Source organism: Pygocentrus nattereri, chromosome 4 (assembly GCF_015220715.1).
Source record: "Pygocentrus nattereri isolate fPygNat1 chromosome 4, fPygNat1.pri, whole genome shotgun sequence".
Classification (NCBI taxonomy): domain Eukaryota; kingdom Metazoa; phylum Chordata; class Actinopteri; order Characiformes; family Serrasalmidae; genus Pygocentrus; species Pygocentrus nattereri.
The window spans coordinates 36392983-36413952 of NC_051214.1; the positions used below are offsets into that span (position 1 = coordinate 36392983).

A 20970-nucleotide genomic window follows, 5' to 3' on the forward strand; every position below is an offset into this window, starting at 1 on the left:
GTGAAGGTTGCTGCTCCCCTGGTGGAAAATGAACCCCTGGCTAAGACACTGGCAGGGTAGAAATCAAAGGCCAAGCGCACAGTTCCACTTTTGAACCAAAAATCTGTATTTACAACCACAGGCAGACAACAGTACCTTCTCCTATGTGCCTGTCCACATTTTCACAGAGTTACTGAATACTGTAAAGAAGACACTGAAAAACCTATTTAAAGAAAAGAGGTGGATATTAGAACCTGTTGCTATGGCAGTTTCCTACTACCTGATAGTACTTGTATGCATTGCAATGAACAAGATATTCAAGCAGACACGACTTCTACTGCCCATTTCAATACCATTTTTAACAAGTCTTGACAAGTGTTGACTTGGCCTTGTCCCCTTGACCCCTTAAGGGAATCCTAGACAGCCTCTTAAGGGCTGTTTCCTTACTATATTGGCACAAGTGAAGCTCATTACTCAGAAAGGAAAAGAATAAAGTGAACATAAGTGTTGACTTTGGCAGCAAAAATTGCCACCTGATGCAATTCTCTTTTTTAAGCCCCCAAAAGTAGTAGACCAAGTTGTTAATAAGACAAAGTGATAAAACACTTTAATAATGTTTTAATATTTCCCTACCACAACATTCCCTTCACTGTGTTCAGACTGTGATGTTTATTTAAAAAAGTTATTTAGCTTAATCTGGCTAAACTTACTCTGCCATCTTATTACCAGCAAAACCAGTTGTGTTTTGGATGTTAGCGTGCTGGTCAGCAGCAGTGAAAGTTAATATGCTGGTCGCCAGCAAAACCAGCAAATGTTTTGGATGCTGGTGTGCTGGTCAACCAACATGAACACGGTTGGTGACCAGCTAAACCCACACCAGACCAGCACTGAACTAGTATAAACCAGCATAAACCAGTATCAACAGGTATAAACCAGCATAATCAGCAAAAATTAGTTCTGATTCATTCGAGTAGAAAATGTAATTATTAAAACATGTATTTTATATGTTTATGTTCTTTTTTACCATTTTTTACTTAGCACACCTGTTGTATAAAAGCAACCATACTTGTATAAAAAGGCAACTAAATCTCAGTGATAACACATCTTTCAGAATCTGTTGCTTAATAGAACAATAATGATTACCAAAGCAAATATTCACAAGGTGCATTAGCATAAATGAGTGTTTCCCCTGAGTAGTCCTGAACTGCTCATTTTAGCATTTTCCCAGCTCAGACACACCTGATTCAAGTCATCATCTCATTAATAAGCTATTCATATGGTCAAAATGAGTGTGATAGAGCAGAGAGTATTTAAAAATGAATCAGTCCAGGATCAGGACTAGCAACCACTAGACTACAGAAGCCACATGAACAAGAGCAGTTATAGTGACTTTTACTGCTCTGTGCTTCCTCACATGCTTGGTTAGGAGGCACAAATCAGGACCACCAGCAGTAACGTATTCTGGCCTAACAGTATAATGGACTGAGCATTCACTAAATCGTGTATCTCATGAATAATGCAGAACAATTTGACTACAGCATGCATACCCCATATTTAACGTTAACAGTGGCACCAAACAGAATTTACAGCCTTCCACTGAAAATCACAGTCACACAGGGATTAGTTGTGTAAAGGTGATATATATATATATATATATATATATATATATATACACTGATCAAAAAAATAAAGGGAACACTCAAATAACACATCCTAGATCTGAAAGAATGAAATATTCTCATTGAATACTTTGTTCTGTACAAAGTTGAATGTGCTGACAACAAAATCACACAAAAATCATCAATGGAAATCAAATTTATTAACCAATGGAGGCCTGGATTTGGAGTCACACACAAAATTAAAGTGGAAAAACACACTACAGACTGATCCAACTTTGATGTAATGTCCTTAAAACAAGTCAAAATGAGGCTCAGTATTGTGTGTGGCCTCCACGTGCCTGTATGACCTCCCTACAACGCCTGGGCATGCTCCTGATTAGGTGGCGGATGGTCTCCTGAGGGATCTCCTCCCAGACCTGGACTAAAGCATCCGCCAACTCCTGGACAGTCTGTGGTGCAACGTAGCGTTGGTGGATGGAGCGAGACATGATGTCCCAGATGTGCTCAAATGGATTCAGGTCTGGGGAACAGGTGGGCCAGTCCATAGCTTCAATGCCTTCATCTTGCAGGAACTGCTGACACACTCCAGCCACATGAGGTCTAGCATTGTCCTGCATTAAGAGGAACCCAGGGCCAACCGCACCAGCATATGGTCTCACAAGGGGTCTGAGGATCTCATCTCGGTACCTAATGGCAGTCAGGCTACCTCTGGCGAGCACATGGAGGGCTGTGTGGCCCTCCAAAGAAATGCCACCCCACACCATTACTCACCCACTGCCAAACCGGTAATGCTGAAGGATGTTGCAGGCAGCAGATCGCTCTCCACGGCGTCTCCAGACTCTGTCACGTCTGTCACATGTGCTCAGTGTGAACCTGCTTTCATTTGTGAAGAGCACAGGGCACCAGTGGCAAATTTGCCAATCCTGGTGTTCTCTGGCAAATGCCAAGCATCCTGCACAGTGTTGGGCTGTGAGCACAACCCCCATCTGTGGACGTCGGGCCCTCATACCATCCTCATGGAGTCGGTTTCTAACCGTTTGTGCAGACACATGCACATTTGTGGCCTGCTGGAGGTCATTTTGCGGGGCTCTGGCAGTGCTCCTCCTGTTCCTCCTTGCACAAAGGCGGAGGTAGCGGTCCTGCTGCTGGGTTGTTGCCCTCCTACGGCCTCCTCCACATCTCCTGGTGTACTGGACTGTCTCCTGGTAGCACCTCCAGCCTCTGGACACTACGCTAACAGACACAGCAAACCTTCTTGCCACAGCTCGCATTGATGTGCCATCCTGCATGAGCTGCACTACCTGAGCCACTTGTGTGGGTTGTAGAGTCCGTCTCATGCTACCACGAGTGTGAAAGCACCACCAACATTCAAAAGTGACCAAAACATCAGCCAAAAAGCAGAAAGGTACTGAGAAGTGGTCTGTGGTCCCCACCTGCAGAACCACTCGTTTATTGAGTTTGTCTTGCTAATCGCCAATAATTTCCACCTGTTGTCTATTCCATTTGCACAACAGCTGTGACATTGATTGTCAATCAGTGTTGCTTCCTAAGTGGACACTTTGATTTCACAGAAGCTTGATTTACTTGGAGTTATATTGTGTTGTTTCCTTTATTTTTTTGAGCAGTATATATATATATATATATATATATGTTTTGAATATGCTTGGCTTTTATGCTCAACTGCCATAACAACTGCCATCCAACCCCCTAAAACCCCATAAGTCCCTTACACTCTGTGAATATTTCATGATAAATTTACCAATAAAAATGGTCCTTAAATTACTTGAACAAGCATATAGTAAAACTATTTTAGTCAATACTTTGGAAATACAGTGTTCAGTTATAAGAGACAGACAGTATGTTACAATATGCTTAGTCTCTGTATGTCTTCACCATTCATTAAAAAAGGTTCAAACTGCCAGCAGTGGCACACCTCAAATTTCTTAGTTTAGTCTGTCTTCCACCACCTCATTTACGTACGCCACACGAGCGGAACATATGAGCTCCAGAACTGTGTGGTGTGTTTGGTGGGCAGGCAGCCAACAGTGTCTGTGTGGGGGAGAGTGCTCGTGAGCCACTCGCAATGACCTTGGACACCTTCGCGTTTCCCACTGGCAGGCCACGCCAATTAAAATTCCACAGGTAATTAAACCACATTTGAATGAGGGAGCAGTGCAGGCAGGGTTTGAGTGGGACTGCTGTAATTACGCAGAGAGAGAGAGGGAGACACATGGAGAGAGAGAGAGAGAGAGAGAGAGAGAGAGAGTGAGAGACAGAAAGAGAAAGACTTTCAGCACTGCTGAGAGAAATAATGACTTCAGCCTGGCGGACAAATGCTCTGATGAACTCTACTAATGCCAACAGAAAAGAGAAGAAAAGAAAAAAAAGAAGAAAAAAGGCTACAATGTTTGCTGGAGCCTATTCTATTCTATTCTATTCTATTCTATTCTATTCTATTCTATTCTGATGATCTTGAGAGGCACTGTTGAAAATCTTTTTTCTTGTAAATTTACAGCACTTAAACATAAAATTCTCTTATTATTGCAATTATTATTACAATTTTGAAAAGTACAAATTATTTTTGCTTTTCTTTTGCAAAAATTTGAGAAAACTGTCAAAAGTAGGAGATTTTTTCCAGCCATACAGAAACAGCTAATATTAGCCTACTGAAAATGTCACCTTTTCTTATTTCTTTCAGCTTTAATTGGTCTGAATGCCATGGGTCCTTTTGAGGTTCTGGCCTGTTGTTACTGCAGTGTGCTATCCCACATATCCCACAGCCCTGGAGCTCCACAAAGCTGGAGGCCCGCTGCTGCCTCTGCCGGAGCGAGTTGCCATAGGAGCGAGCGCATAGCCTCAGTGTCTCTATACACTGCAGCATCCACAGGCATGCGAGACAAGGCACCGTCGCCATGGTGATCTACCCCTCTGGAGCGAGGATTTGCCACTCGAGCAGACAGACAGAGACGGAGAGTGAGAGAAAAGAGAGTGTGTGCAGTCAAGAGAGAGGGAGAGAGAGAGAGAGATAGAGAGAGAGAGAGAGAGAGAGAGAGAGAGAGAGAGAGAAAGAAAGCAGTGATTGGGAGTCTGACAGGCATCTCCCCCTCCCTCATCCTCCCGCTCCAGCAGCAGAACAAAAGAGGCATCGATGCTGAGCTTTCTGGAGGCTTCTGTCTATCTCTGAGGCTCCATCAGTCTCTCTCTCTCTCTGCTGTGGGCACTATGGCCTTCTCCTCTCAGCCTCATGTTTGCACAGCTGAATTACACAGTTTGACACAATTTGGCACAATTCATTTCACATTCAGAAAATGTATATACAGTGTTTTGCATGTTCCCTTGTGCCTTGTCTGTTTATCCCTATGGCTAATAACAAGTGTCTGCTAAGACCTCCAGCACTGGCCAGCAGTGGAACTGGGTTCTCTGGAGTGATGGAGCTCCATCAAATACATTTGAGATGAGTTAGAATACAATTTTTGATCCACAACTAATCATCCTACATCAGTACCTGATACACTAATGCTCATGTGGCTGAATGCAACCAAATCCTTACACCAATGTTACAAGTCTAGTCTTGACATCTAGACTAAACTGCAGTGCAAATCTTGTATTACCATTGGAAATTCTTCTAGGTTTGGGCTTAATCTGAGACATTAGCACAAAAGACTGACAATTGTGATATTGTAGATCCCTCCTGTAGCTTCACTTCAAAAGTTGACAGATGTTCTTCTCCATGTGGCTAAAGCCTGCTAGTCTGTTAACATAAGAAACAAAAAATCCTTATATTAATTCTGACGCAGGTTAACCACATAAACACTAGACTTACTTAGGCTTACCATTAAACTATGAAACTAATTATGTAGGCATTGAAGAGAGCAGGGAAACCAGGATTCACAGATGTGTCCTAAGGGTTTAGAAATAGTCCTGCAGCAGGTTCTAAGCTTTAGAGAGTGAGAGGAGGCCGTGGTCTAGGTTGAGCATGGGTCACTGTATTCGTCTATATGGCATATGATCACACACCCACGCAAGCTTACATATATGTACATATATGAGCTCTTAGTTCAAATAAAAGAGACATCTGGCTGAGTCTTTCAGTTGAATAAACAGTTTGGGCAAATTACATACCAGTCAGATAACAAACAAACCCTTCGCATGTATAGCAAAGGCAATTTGGAGCGACTTGACAAGCGGCAAAGTCAACAGACTGCACAATCTCTGTCTTCAAGACCCAGAAAGAAAGAGAGAGAGAGAGAGAGAGAGAGAGAAGGAGACAGGGAGAGAGGAAAAGATGGCATATGCCTCCCACACAGTCCAGAGCCCATCTGCTGGCGTGCTGTTGGTTAGTAACTAACTAGCGCATGAACATGATTTCTCTCCTGCTACATAGAAAGGTGTAAATTAGTGCTTGATGCTGTAAATGAAATGTCGGAATCTATATCTGTCCATCAGTCCAGGGCTTTATTCATCTTTATTAATCAGTCCTGCCTGGTGGCCTCCGTCTGGTGTCATTCTCCTTTTACAGTGCTAATAATGGGCTATGGTCACAATAGCCAAGGAAAATAGTGTGTTCAAATTGTTGGTTTGTATTTTATACGCTGCATTTTTCAATTCAAACTGCACCTATTTGTGCACAATGGTATATAGACAGTGCTACATTTCAAAAAGCCCATATCTTGGAAAAATGAATGTCCTCATTTAAAAAAAAAAAAACTGATATAAATGAAATAGCATGATTCACTTCCCAGTCCAAAACCATTTTAAATTTACTGCTTTTGTGATGTTACAAAACCCAATATATGTATGTACATATACCTAATAAGCCTATAGCAGTTGAGCCTGGCCCATGTATGTTGTGGTTACAGGCAGTGCGTCAGGTCAAATAGCTTTTTGAGTAAGACCCAATACAGGCCAGCCATTTAGATCAGAGGTCATTTGCATAAATCATTCTTAAAGGTACAGCATGTGTAATTCAAATGGGTAAAGAACAGGTGAACAACTATAAAAAATGTATTATTAATTTTTGGTAGGTAAATACTTGCCTTTTTAGTATGTGGCTGGAAGCTAAATAAATCAGATGAAGTGTACAGTATCCATACACATCATTTTTAATGTAAGCACAAAGATTTTACAGTAAATATCTATCATGCAGTAATAATTGTTACTGTGCAACAGTTTCTTTATTTCTTTAGACATTTTATTTCTTTAGACATGTTGGCTACTTTCTGACGAATGCATTCGCTTGATATTTCCCAAGATTGAAAGGTAGTGACTTGCTGCTAGCTAACCTGATGACCTATCTGAGTTAACTCACCCTGCTGCACTCTTCTGCTCTCCTTTTTAAAATAAAGTCACCATGCAATCACAAACATGCAACTCCCCTTCTATCTGCATGTGTAAACTTAAATGCCAGCTATGGTTAATTTTCTCATTATCAGGGTTTGATTATGTGTCGTGTTCTTACTGGTGCAAGGGAAATAGACCATTTAGCCTACATAGGCTACACTGTAGAGCAAAATGCTGTAAAAAGGCTGTACTGTGCCTTTCCATAGTGATTAGATGGAAATGTACTTGTACTGTTGCGGGTGACACCTTTAGTCTGCTAACTATGCTAGTGTTAGCTTTGCCTAGCATGCCACAGTTCAAATCCCAGAGAACAGGTGTGATTTCAGCTTTCTTTCACTCCAACACCAGTCATTTGACTTTGCTCTGTCAGACTTGAGGTTTTATCTTCTACATGTGTATCAACAGAGTGGCAAACCAGTACTGTGGTTTGTGGCACTGTTTGAGTGTATAGCCCATTTATCTAGGCTGGACTGCTGCTAACAAGGAGAGAGGAGCCAACTAACATTTGCCTAGCTATGAGGATACAGATCCAAACACCATGGTGCAGGTTTATCCATCTGACTTTGGATTGAAAAAATGCACTGTTTAAAACTATTTTGTGCCCATGTAAGGGAACGCGACTTATTTGATTGTTTTTGTTTATGATAAAATGCAGGATAAGGTGGCAAAATATTGACATTCTGTGTGGAATCATGTCCATGTGGAAAAGCCACTGGAATGGTTACTGATCTGTGCTTAAAACTCCTTTTAGTCCTGCATTGAAAAAGATTTCACACATGAGAAAGATGTTTGCTACACACATGTTCTATATAGCACCAAACATGGTTCTGCTATTGTTACAAGCTCATATCGTAACAATAACAGAATCCTTTTGGTGCTTTATGGCACCCTTTTAAAAAAGGTTCTATAAAGAACCATCTACAGCACAGTCTCCATCAATTTGAAGAACCATTTCAAAATCCAAAGATCCCTTCAATAATGCAAAAGTATTTTGAGTATTCATGGTTCTATATAGAGAAGATCACTTAAAAAAACATATTTTTAATTTTGTACTGCTGACATTGGTCCATTCTTTATGAAATTTACATATAATGTAAAGGACAACAGGCATTTTCAAAATAGGGCAAAAACTGAAAAACGACAAAAATGGAGATACAAAGTTTTCTTCCGACAGCAGCAACATAATAATATGCTCTTGAGGCTTGTGCATTGATGTTCTGCTACAGCAAATGTTATCAGATGGACTGGGGAAAAATACACAGAAAATGTAGGATATAACTACCTTTAAAAGATCTCAGTGTGATCTATCACCTATAGTTGCACCTTGGCTTTGTCTTGTGTGTTTCTACAAAAACATTCCAGTCCTAGCCTTTCTGCTGCATTTTGAAGCAGAGAAAAACAAGACAGACACCCAGAAGAAAGAGGCAGGCGTAAAAAAGCCAGTCATCTGTAGATAGCTCAAAGAAGGAGAGGGCAGACAGACTGGTGTGGAGAGAGAGAGAGAGAGAGAGAGAGAGATGGAGGGAGAGAGAGAGAGAGAGAGAAAGGGGTGTAACTCTACCACTTGCTGGCCCTCGCCACCAGTTCTTGGCTCAGTGCCCATCCTTTTAGTGAGTGCTACCTGTCAGGCCCTGAATTATACAGCTCCGGGCTCCAGCGCATGTGAGTCATCCATCAGAGAGAAAGAGAAGAAAGAGAGAGACAGAGAGAGAGAGAGAGAGAGAGAGAGAGAGGGAGAGGAGGGATGAAAACAGGAAGGTTGGGAGAGCAAGAACAGGAGGGTATGAACGAGAGAATGATAGAACGAAGGGGAGGAAGAAAGATGGGGAAAGAGTAAAGGGGGTAAGATAATGAGCTGGGATGAGAGTAAAGAGAGCATAAGACGTATAAAGAAAAAGCTGCAGGCGAGCGATAGAGGGGGAGAGAGAAAGGGGAGGGAGGGGAGTGAGGGAAAGAAAGAGAGAGAAAGCACCTGTACTGTTTTCTCATGACTAACCTCAGTGTTGGCCAGAAAGGTTACATTAAAACACAGTTCAACCACAGAAAGCTGAAGCCTCTTTAGTGAATAGATTAGAAAACAGAGAGTCAAAGGAACTGCAGGCTGAAAAATCATTTTCTGCTTTCCCCAAATGTATTCAATCAGCCAGGACGTGTTTGGCTTTGGAATTTGTTTCTATAGTTTTGCATTAGAGTTACAAGGCTAATGTAGCTAACAAGTAATGCAGGTTTATGCCCCACCAGTAAGCACACAACTGCATATAATCATTGACCTTCCTTAACACCTGTTGTTAAGTAATCTCAAACAGACTTGCTTATGTGTTTTTTGACAAAAGTATGTTGCATAACTACAAACCGTAGCATGCTAAAGCTCAACCTTTAGCTGTAAATTTGTCCATGACAGATAGATAACAGTATTTCAAAGTGTCAGAAAGCTGAAATCACAGTATAAAAGCACCTTTTGAGTATTCCATATACTTTCCCTTGAGAAGACTGTATTTATGACTTAGTAACAAGTAAGGCTGAGCACCTCTGATATAGGTGCAGAAGTACAATATGATGAAACTTTCTGCATGGTGTAATTTTTATGGCTGGTCTGATGTATCGGTTGATCAATAATACTGTATGACATCAGCTGTGGTGGACAATATTGAAGTAAATGTGATTCGTTACTGTATTTAAGTAGTTTTTTTTGTGTATTTGCATTTTACTGAAGTATTTCCATTTAGGTTGATTTTTTACTTTCACTTCACTACATTTCAAAGTTAAATATCTTACTTTTTACTCCACTACATTATGTGTAATCAGTTGTTCCTTATGGTTTATGTGTGCCTAAAAATTTAACATGTCAAAATGAAATAAGTGCAATGGAAAAAACACCAATCAGGGCACAACAGTCACTTTGTTCAGAGCTTGTTTTGACCTGTTGGACATACTGACCTAGAGCAAGGATACAGTTCAACGTCAGTTTGAACTGTGAACCAGCGTGAAACTTTGGGAGTTTCTGTTCAACATGAACTAAACAACATAAACTGGAACTAACTTTGTGTAAATACACCACAATTCAGAAATACATATGCTTTTATAATGCATATATAAATACATAATACATATACAATACAGATATAAATATGCAGTTGTGATTGGCATGTTTTTTTCTGAATTTATACATTAACATAACATTATTTCATTTTATAGTAAATTTGTTTTGGCTAGTTTATGTTTATGAACAGAGATTTTATGAACTACAGATGCAAAGGAAAGATTGTAAGATTGTAAAGGAAAACTCATTTGTGAATCTGTGTTTAAAGGAAGTTTTTTTAAAATTAAATTTAAACTTGTAACTAAGTTGTAAACAAATCTAAAACTGGAACTTTGTTTGTTCACAAAAGGTTATTTCATTCCACCTAATGAAAATTATTTGCCTTCAGTGTTTTGTCCACCACTGGATATCAGCAGCTGTAGGTATTGGTATCAGCTGATATTATTGCAGATAGTATGCTAGTAATTAGTAGTAATTCTTTGATTGCGGCAGGATTTGCGCTGGGATTTGAAAAATCACAATTTATAATGGGGCAAAATCCCAATTGCGCGAGTTTGTCAGCGCTGATGATAAGAGGTGATAAACAGAAGCAAAAGGCGAATTTGCTTCAGTTTATTACCCAGCATTCTGGGTAATTCTGCTCCCAGAGCCAGTGTATTATTTAAGACTTGAGTTTTTGTAGGTTAATTGAGTTGATAGTGAAGAAGTGTGATAACTGAGAACTGACAATCATATTAGCCAGGAACCACTATTTAACTAAAAATATTGTATAAAATATTTATAGAAAGTATAGACTTGATATATAAAAAATAAACATAAGATTATGTAGTTTTTGTCATAATTAGCCCTTTTGACACTGCTATTAGTATTCGTCACAAATTTTTCAAATCAGTCAGACTATAGTAATTTTACCCATTTCCCACAACAAACACACAACAGGAATGATAAAGAATGTCTAAAAAGACACATTACCAGTTGAAGCCATCAAAATGTAACACACGGAACATCTGCTCCAATGTACACGGCTAAGTTTGCTAACTAGCAAACGTGGCTAGCTAACAAATTCTTTCTTGGTGACAGTTAACAATTAACCTGTATTTAATATGAGTATTATCTAGTTTATCTACAACTGAATGTATATAAAATAAAAATTAGCTTACTTTGCCTTAACTTAGCTTATTGTTGCTGTTCTCTCTACATACACTATATTGCCAAAAGTATTCACGCACCCCCTCCAAATAATTGAATTCAGGTGTTACAATCACTTCCACAGGTGTATAAAACCAAGCAACTAGGCAGGCAGACTGCTTCTACAAACATTTTTGAAAGAATGAGTCACTCTCAGGAGCTCAGTGAATTCCAGTGTGATACCATGATCGGATGCTACCTGTGCAAAGTCCAGTTGTGAAATTTCCTCACTACTAAATATTCCACAGTCAACTTTCAGTGGTTTTATAACAAAGTGGAAGTGATTAGGAACGACAGCAACTCAGCCACGAAGTGGAAGACCATGTAAAATGACAGGGTGGGGTCAGCTGCATCAAACATCACGAAGCAAAATGCAAAGAATGGAATGCAGTGTTGCCACTGGACTCTAGAGCAGTGGAGACGTGTTCTCTGGAGAGACGAACCACATTTCTCTGTCTGGCAGCCCGATGGAGTCTGGATATTTGTTCCAACATAACTGCACTCCAGTCACAACGCAAGGTCCATAAAGACATGGATGAGCGAGTTTGGTGTGGATGAACTTGCCTGCACAGAGTCCTGACCTCATCCTGCTAGAACACCTTTGGGATGAATTAGAGTGGAGACTGCCCCATAAACACACTCCTAAACCTTGTTGAAGAGTTGAAGCTGTTATAGCTGCAAAGGGTGGGCTGACATCTTATTAAACCCTATGGATTAAGAATGGGATGGGATGTCACGCGTGTGAAGGCAGACGAACGAATACTTTTGGCAATATAGTGTATACTTTTCTTAATTTCCTTCTGTTTCTCTTTAAAAGTTGCTCACTATCTCTCTTTCTTCACCCTTTTCTCTGTCTTTATGTTTTTCTCTCACTCCCTCCCTCTCCCTTTCTATTATTCCTTCTCTCTTTTTCACTTGTTATTCTCTCTTTCTCTTTTCCCCCCTCTCTCTATCTCTCTCTTTCACTCTCTATGTTTCTCTTTTCTCTCACTCCATTTCTCACTGTTCCTTCACATCTTTTCCCTCTCTCCTCCATTTTTTCTCTTTCACTTTCTCTCTCTATTTCCCTCATCTTTCTTTTTTTGCTTTCGCTCACTATATCACTAACTCCCTCTTTCTTGCTCTTTTTCATTCTCTTTCCATCTTTCTGTTCCTTTTCTTTCTCTGTTTTTCTTCTCTCCTCACTTTTTCTTTGTCTTGCCACCACGCTTACACGCTCATCACTCTCTTCCTTTCTTCATCTCTCTCAGCCCTATGTCTTTCTTTCTCTTTCTCACTCTACCTTCTCTCTCTCTCTCTCTCTCTCTCTCTATGTGTTTCTTGTGCTATCATGCTCTCTCGCAGTGAACATCACGTAGCCACAGATGTCCCCCCACACACGCTTAAACATCAGTGAGGTAGAAGTTCTTGGCGGGACTCAGATTCGCTCTTTAACGCAGACGCCCTCAGATGTGTGTGCAGTGTTCAACATGCCCACTAATGTCTAGCGCTGAAAGGCTATTAGAATGAATAATGCAGACACTTTCCTTTATACATTAGTCCCCCACCAGAAGGGGAAGAACCTTTGCCATGGTCTAACCCCATGAGCACACAGCAAGAGCCAGAAACAGCAATTGCTTTGTCATCATGGCTCTGTAATGGCTGGCTGGGGTGCAGCAGATGCAGTGTATTTCTCACAGGTGAAACAGTGTCCTCATTACAGACACACCACAGCACTCCCTATGATGCACCGGGCCTGTGGCTCTAGACTCTAGAAGCAGTGTCCGAGCCTCATTCCCTTCAGTTCTATAGGTGGGGAATTCATCACATACAAACGCTTGGACACTACCTTTCAAACATCTGGACTTGTATTGATTATTTTTTTTATTTCATATTCAATAATAACTTGTACAGTTATAGATTTAGGCTGGTTCACACATGGCAGGTTTGGTACAAAAACAAACCTTGGTGCAATTGCTCTGTTAGGGTGCCTTTATATTACCAGTTTGGTTCCTTTGGTCCAGACTAAAACAGAAGAAGAGATTCTTTTCCCCCCACTGTTCTTGGTTGCTTACAGCCAGGACTCAGACTCAAATATAATGGAGAAAATGTAAATTTATTAAACTTATTTTATGATATTTTAGCAACAATAACTGGCATATCTCTCTGAATTACGCTGTAATCTGGGTAAACTGAGTTTGTGGGCTTTAAATATGTGCTTTGATATTATGGAACATCTCAAAGCACTAGCCAGCTTCATATGGCCTGTCATATATTTAAAATTTATTCTCAAATCCAACCTGCAAATGCTCTTTTCAGGCTTTTTCTCGAGCTACATATTTACATTTACATTACGGGTAGATTTGCTTCATCTACCAGATACTGTGGCTGACACCCAAAATAAGCTAAATAAAATCAGCTCAGGCTGATGCTTACAATGCTAAAACCACAAATGGAGCATTGCATGCTAGACAAACCATTCAAACAAAGACATGATACAACATGCACACTGAGTGGGCATATCTGTAATTTTAGCTACAACTAACTTATTTATTGTATTTTAGGGTGATAATTAAGTCTATGTTCATAGATTCATTAATGATAGCAGTAGATTCCACATGTCAGAATCACTAAGAAAGGAATGGAAGTATCATACAAATCCAATGAGAACACAGATTTAAGCACATTACCAACACTTCACTTGCAATAACTTATGTTACTTATGTTAACAATACTCATGTTCAGCAGAAACGAAACACCAATGCTGTCACAATAAGAGTCCCATAGAATTCTACTGTTAAATGTAAGTTTACTTGGTTTAATTAAACATTAAAATTGTTATTAAGTCCTATGCATCTATACAACTAAAAATGATAAAAGCGTAGTATTATTGTTATTATTAATAATGTTAGTAGTAGTAGTATTAGTATTAGTAGTAGTAGTAGTAGTAGTAGTAATAGTAGTAATAGTTACTGTTGTTGTGGTTTGTGGTTACGTAATTGCTAATAAATATTAAATAAGATGTAAACAATAAGTGATAAATAAGAGTGCATGTGTTACATAGTTAAAATTTCATGTATGAAAAAAGTTTTTGCGTTACTTTTTCTTGCCTTTTTTGAATCTACTTCCCTTACATGTCTCCCTCAGATGAGTTCATTTAGAGGTGGACTGAGACCACTTTCGGGGGCTTATTTGGTGAGCACTAGCATTTGAATGGCAATGTTCTCACTTGTCTGAACGAGCGCTAACAAAGCATTAGCAACAGGGTTAATTTTAATCTAACTAAACCAACCTAATATGAGCAGTTCTTACTGCAATTGAGAATGCTACCATTCAAACTTTGGTTCACATCCCACGAGGAGGTCTCAGTAGGCTTGCAAACAAACTCTGGCATATTTGTTTGAAATATGAACACAAACACAAATGAATACATCCTTTATTCTCTTCTACAGGCAAAATATACATTTCTGATGCTGTTTTGACTCATTAATGTGTTTTATGATCTAATTATTAGCGCTGAAACATTAATTACACTTGTAGCTATTACAAAATGCTCCCATCAGATATGACAGCACAGATCAATTATATTATGTATTAATACACCAGATTTTTGCTATAAAAACAAGAAGCTATTCACGGTTGTATGTTACAGTAATTTTTTCTGCTTTACACTATGGGAAAACCATGGTAACGCGCAGCCTCTTGTGGATTGTTGAGTTCTGGTAGGCCATAGTACTGCGTGTTTCATCATCTGTGTTACATTACATCATTAAAATATCCACAGAATTCAGAGAAATCTCTGTATGCAAGGGACAAGGTTGAAAACCAAGACTGGCTGATCCTGATCATAAGGCCTTCAGATGGCACTGCATTAAAACAGACACAACTATGTAGTGGAAATCACTGCATGGGCTCATGAACATATCTGAAAACCACTGTCTGTGAACACAGTTCATTGAGTGAAAACTCTACCATGCAAAGAAGAAACCATATATAAACAGGATCCAAAAACACTGCTGCTTTCTCTGGGCCTGAGCTCATTTAAGATGCGCCGTGTGGGGCCACAATTCAATACAAAAGGGGGACAGTTCAAAAGCCAGCATCTGTGATGGAATGGGAGTGCATTATTGCACATGGCCTTGGTGACTTGCATATCTGTGAAGGCACCATTAATGCTAAATGATATACAGGTTTTGGGGCAACATATACTAACATCTAGATGATGTCTTATTTATGGAATGCCTTGTTTATTTCAGCAAGATGATGCCAAACCACATTCTGCATGTATTAAAACAGCATAGCTCTGTAATAAAAGAGTCTGGGTGCTAAATTGGCCTGTCTACAATCCAGATCTGCCACCTCTTAAAAACATTTGGAGCACTATGAAACAAAGAATACAGCAAATCCTTAACCACTGAACAGGTGAAATCCTATATTAAGCAAAGATGGGAAAACATTTCACCTTCAAAACTACAGCAATTCATCTCCTCAGTTCTCAAATGCTTACAGTGTTGTTAAAAGAGGAAGTCATGTAAACACGCCCCTGTCCCTTTTTTGGAATGTGTTGCCAGCATTACATTAAAAATGGACATGTATTTTTCAAAAAAGCAATCAAATTTATCAGCTTCAACATTTGATATATTGTCTGTACTATTTTATTTATTGGTGTCCCAACTTTTTTGGAAGCAGGGCTGCAAATCGCTTCTGTTCTGCTTATTACATCTGTTCACATCTTTTGGTTCAATGTCAAATATATCAGTGTGAACTTGAAGTGAACGAGAACTAAAATGCAACAATGTGTCAATGTGTTTCTTCTTTAGTCCAGACTAAGATTACTAGAGATATAAAAATGTTATTATATAGTTGTTTAATTCAATGTTTCAAGCATTTGGGGTACAATTACACAGAAAGTTCTTAAACAGTAAATGACAAATCACCTTTTTTGTCAAGTTTTTTACAACCACTTTAAAAGTTCTGCATATCAATTTTATTATAACTTCATTCTTGATGCTATACAGCTTTCTCTGTCATTGTAGACATGACTCATCATTCTTTTTTGTTTTTACATCTTGCCAGTTGCTAATAATTTTTTAAAATCTATTTTACAATAATTTTACACATTTTTCTGCAAGCAGATTGATTTTATATCATTGTATATAAATGCATATACAATTTTAAATGGTAGTAAATGCTCACAAACACATTCTCAATTGCGTGAGGGGCCTGTTTAAGGTGTTTGTCTTCCGCAGAAATGCAGTTCCCACCGGCGGTTCACAGACTCCTGATGATGGGATGAAACCATAAACACATCCATCAATCTTTTGTCTGTTTTTGCTTTTCCACTCTCTTTTCTTCCCTCACAGGACTAAATGGCATCAGTTGATGATGCACTGGCAACAGCTGTCAAGGCAGGGGTCCTAAGTCAGTCAGCATGTGAATCAAAATAAAGGTGCCAAAAGGGGATGTTTTTGGAGTCATCCCATAGAAGAACCACTTTTGGTTCCCCAACAATCCTTTCCATGCATGCTTCTTTAAAGAACCATGTTTCTGAATGAGATATATGGATGTGTAAACAACCTATAAAATTTAAAGCAGCTCCACATAATGCAGTGTCTATGCCATTTTAAGCTATGGAGAGTAAACTGAGATAGAGATAAATGAATTCTATTGAACTGCTGCAATGAACGTCTCCTGATGAGGAAGGAATTAAAAACTGTCTAAAAGTGTTCTAGAACAACTAATTCACAAAGTCTATTAGTGTTTCTGCAATCCTCTGCATTCAGGCCTTGTTGTAAAGGACAAAAGACAAGCAACAAAAGAAAAACAAGCAGCGCGGAAGGAAACAACCAAGCACACTCCTGCAAAGAGCCCTCCTCAAGCTGATTAGCATATTAATGATGCCAGACTCACACACTTTCCTGAAACATGCTAATAAGAGGCACGCACAAGCATCCAAGCGTAGCGGCTAGCCACACAATACCGGCTTATTGTGCTCTAACATCGCTTTTATTTATCTACAGCTTCCGTTTCTCAGAGAAAGAGAAGGCTGTGTTGCTTCATGGAGGGCCTACTTTATGTCAGGGGAACATGGCGGGCTAACAGGCTAATTGGATAGTGGATTTCCATGTCTGCTTAAGAGGTGAGTCAATGAGGCACGTGCTGCTCATGAGCACAGGAAGACAATCAGAATGTGCCAGAGATCCACCTCCTTGCACAGTTTGGCCTGACAAAAATGTTTGTACATTTTCCTGTTTGTTCTGATGTAAAGATAAATTGTATGCGAAGGTTTTAACACTGGAAGTGAAATTACATGATTGGTTGTTGAAATGAATGCATGCTGTACAGGGAATAAAATTAAATATGCCATTTTTCAGTACAGATTAGCACACAATTTCTATTTATTTGCTGAGTTTGGCAAAAAAAACTTTTGCAGTTTGTTTTCTTCCTTTAATGTGTCAGATTCAACAAATAAACAGTAAGTGTGCATTAAAACTGTCCTGTAGGGGATGTGTTAACTTATTTTGACTTAGAAAAGCAACAAAACCTAGTTTAACAAGGGCCAAACTTTTGCACAAGGCAGAACTGTCAAGCATGTTGTTTTTCATTTGGCAAAACAAGACTGTGCACATCACAACAACTTTCCATCAAATTCAAATCATAATAAAATATCATGGATTGTCACAAAGTGGAGGCATTGAGGAAGTGTGTAGGAGTGAGTTTACAACTTTATTGAAAATACCAAACAAAACACTTTGCATGAACTCAAACTCAAACAAAAAGAAGAACAAGGACAATGACTCAACAAACTGAAGCAACGTATAAGATCACAAGTCAGATTCAGACTTCAGCGGCCATTAAATACACCTGATTCAACTCTAATTAGCAAGCTAATTAGCAGGGACTGCATGAGTTGAATTCAGAGTGGTAGAAGAAGAAAAACACCAGTCTCTGCAGAGCTGCCGAGACTAGTCTTGTGGCGCCTGATGTGATCTTGTAATGGGAATACACACCTGAGGACAACTTGTTGAACTTTTGGTGCTGGATTATGGAGAAATCTGCTGCAAACAAGCATGCACACAACCCCCCCCCCCACAAATCTGCCCCCCAGAATTCATCAAGGCTGTACTCTTTTAACCTTCAAAGTACGCCACTGTTTGCTAACAGGTCTGTTTTCTCCTGTAAGAGTTAATGATTATGTAATGTGTTCATCTCACGTGATCCACATCTGCATGCTTCATTTGAGTTTTTTGAGGGGACTTGTCTACTCTGCTAATTTGCAAACATGCTACATCTGTGGGTAAGGGACAGGTTTATTGATGAGGGCACCGTCACCCCCCTGCTATGAGCAAAGCCTTCACGAGCCATTGGACTTGTTCAGAAATTTCACAGTCAGTTTGTCTCTGTCCTAATAAGTCTACATTCTCAGCCACATTAAGCACGAAAGCCTGCATGGTTATCCTCAGACATTCTCCTTATGGGATCACTTCTGGCCTTTCAAGACTAGTGCTAGACATACAAGACATGTAGATGCACAAGACAACCAAACCAAAAAGAAATGAGGGAGCTTACATAAAAGACGGGATACATTCGGAAAAAGAAAGGAAACAGATAAAACACAGGTGTAAAGACTAATACATAGGCAGGACAAGGGAAGAGACAGGAGCAAAAAGGAGAGAGCCAAACAAGGAAGACAAATGTGGAATCAGTTGTAAGTTTAAAATTTGCACCTACAGTGCTTCTTCAATGAGCTATGAGTGAAAAATAATTATTATAAATTTGCAATATGATTGTGTTACTGTTGTTGATAACTGCAACTTTTAAGGGTTAAGAGTCACCATGAACATACAAAAACAACATTAAAGTCAATGCTTTATTGATCAAACGCAGTGTATTTTGATGTAGATAGAAACTAAATTACTAAAAGCCAGTTGTTCAGTCATATGTCAAGCACTACATTAATTATAGTGGGGTAGTTGCCGTAAGAGTAAAAGAGTCTTATTTCACCGTAGTCCAAAGCATCCTTGAAAAGATGCAACAACATACTCCTCTTTGGATATTCAATATCCCTGCAGGCTATTTTCCATTTGCTTTTATTATTTTCAGTTTGTTCTGGCTTATATTGTATTTAGGCTAAAATAAGAGTCATACCTTTTCTGCCCCAGAAAGTAATTACTATCAACAAGTGTGCCAGTGTATATGGCAATCTCTAATGAAAAGGTTATATTCAAAAGGGGACATTAAAACTGCTATTTGTGGGAATTCCAGTGAGAGTTGTGAATGAGAAACATTCCCTCCTGGAAGGATTTCCCAGATGCTCTGCAATTACTTCTGTTCTTCATGAAGTCTATGTGGGAAGGCCCAAATAAGACAACTAATATCTAAAAGAAATACTGACTATGAGGACATAGTAACACATCATGTCTGGTTCTGATTATATTGGCTCATTCAGCCTCTTGCTCACTCGGGTGCCATCATTTCAAAGACAAATGCTCTCTGCACAACTCACAGGCAAATCACTAACAAATTGTGTAGTGAACACTTCATGAACATACATGTGCCAAGGCTGATTATTCGCTTACTACATGCAAATGAAGCAAAAGTAAGTAAGGGATGGAGTCTGTGAATGTTAACCTCCTACATGGTCAGGGCCAAAAGTTTTATTACACACTTAGTTAACTAAACAAAAGCTTAACCAGATTGCATTGAAGTCCCCGTAGTCACTGAATAACAAGTTAAAGTTGACTAACAGTGACTTACCACACTAACTGCACTACACTACAGCTGGAACCTGCACTCTTTCACAGAGATAACTGTGATAGCATCGCTCTTACCTTCTGTGCCTAGCGTATTTGCCCCTCACATGCCCACTCCCGTCACACCCTGGTGTGGGACAGCTGTAGACAAGAGGAGGAACACGTACTTGTTTTTATACAGTGTCTAGATGTGAGGTCATGTACAGTACACATTATGTCCCATATGTATCAAACCAAAAGTCAGAGACCACCTTTCATTTATTTCATTTGCAGTCAAAATAGCAGTGCAAGTCAATTTTGAGGAAATATTTCTAAGGAAAATAGATATAATAAAATCCACTTGCAGGTGTTTCTGTTGCACCGAGCGAAGAAAACTCAGTACTATTGGTCTGAAAGGATGTGTAGCTCTCAAGAAGCCCTCACTGAGAAAAAGAAATGTTTAAAAAATAAGAAAAAATTTGCAAACCAAGCAAAAAAAATGCTGATGTTTTGAATTTTGAGAACTAGAAAATGTAAATGACTTCTAAGACTAATCTTTGGAGGTGTGGAAAAGTATTCAAAAGTATTTTTCTCTCCCAGAAAGAAGGGAGGCTATAATAAAGGCAAAGGGTAAACACAACAAACAGTCAAAAATCTGACTTTACATTAATTTGTTGAGGCTTCTATATAATTTTCTGTTAAATATATATTTTCTGCATTTTTTCTAATGCTGAAAAATAAATAACATATTGGTCTCTGGTGGTCTCTGACTTTTGCACAGCATGTTATATTATCACTGTTGGGAAAAAGTCTTGCAATATAATTTTTGCATTATTATTATTATTATTATTATTATTATTGTTATTGCTGTTGTAATTATTATCATTTATACTATTTGACAATATAGACTGCTCTTTGCGCAAGAAAAATGGACCAAGTGAAATGGCAAAAATGACTTATAAATGTAAAACTACCATTACTTCAGTTAACATATGTTATAAGTTACAATGTTATATGGTTCTGCCATTTTCTGTAAAGTTACAATTTTGGAGATGCAAAGTTTTGTTTCGAAAGCAACCTAAACCTAATGGTA

The 20970-nt window shown here is 39.0% G+C and overlaps 1 protein-coding gene across 10 annotated transcripts in view; it reads right to left on the minus strand.

The window, feature by feature from the left end:
* The window catches only part of myt1la (myelin transcription factor 1-like, a), a 78389-nt gene that overhangs the window by 32840 nt on the left and 24579 nt on the right, over positions 1-20970 (minus strand). For all 10 annotated transcript variants that reach the window (XM_017682469.2, XM_017682522.2, XM_017682483.2 and 7 more), the window contains exon 5: positions 19977-20039. In XM_017682469.2, the coding sequence (XP_017537958.1) occupies positions 19977-20039 (63 nt within the window). The remainder of the gene's footprint in view (positions 1-19976; positions 20040-20970) is intronic.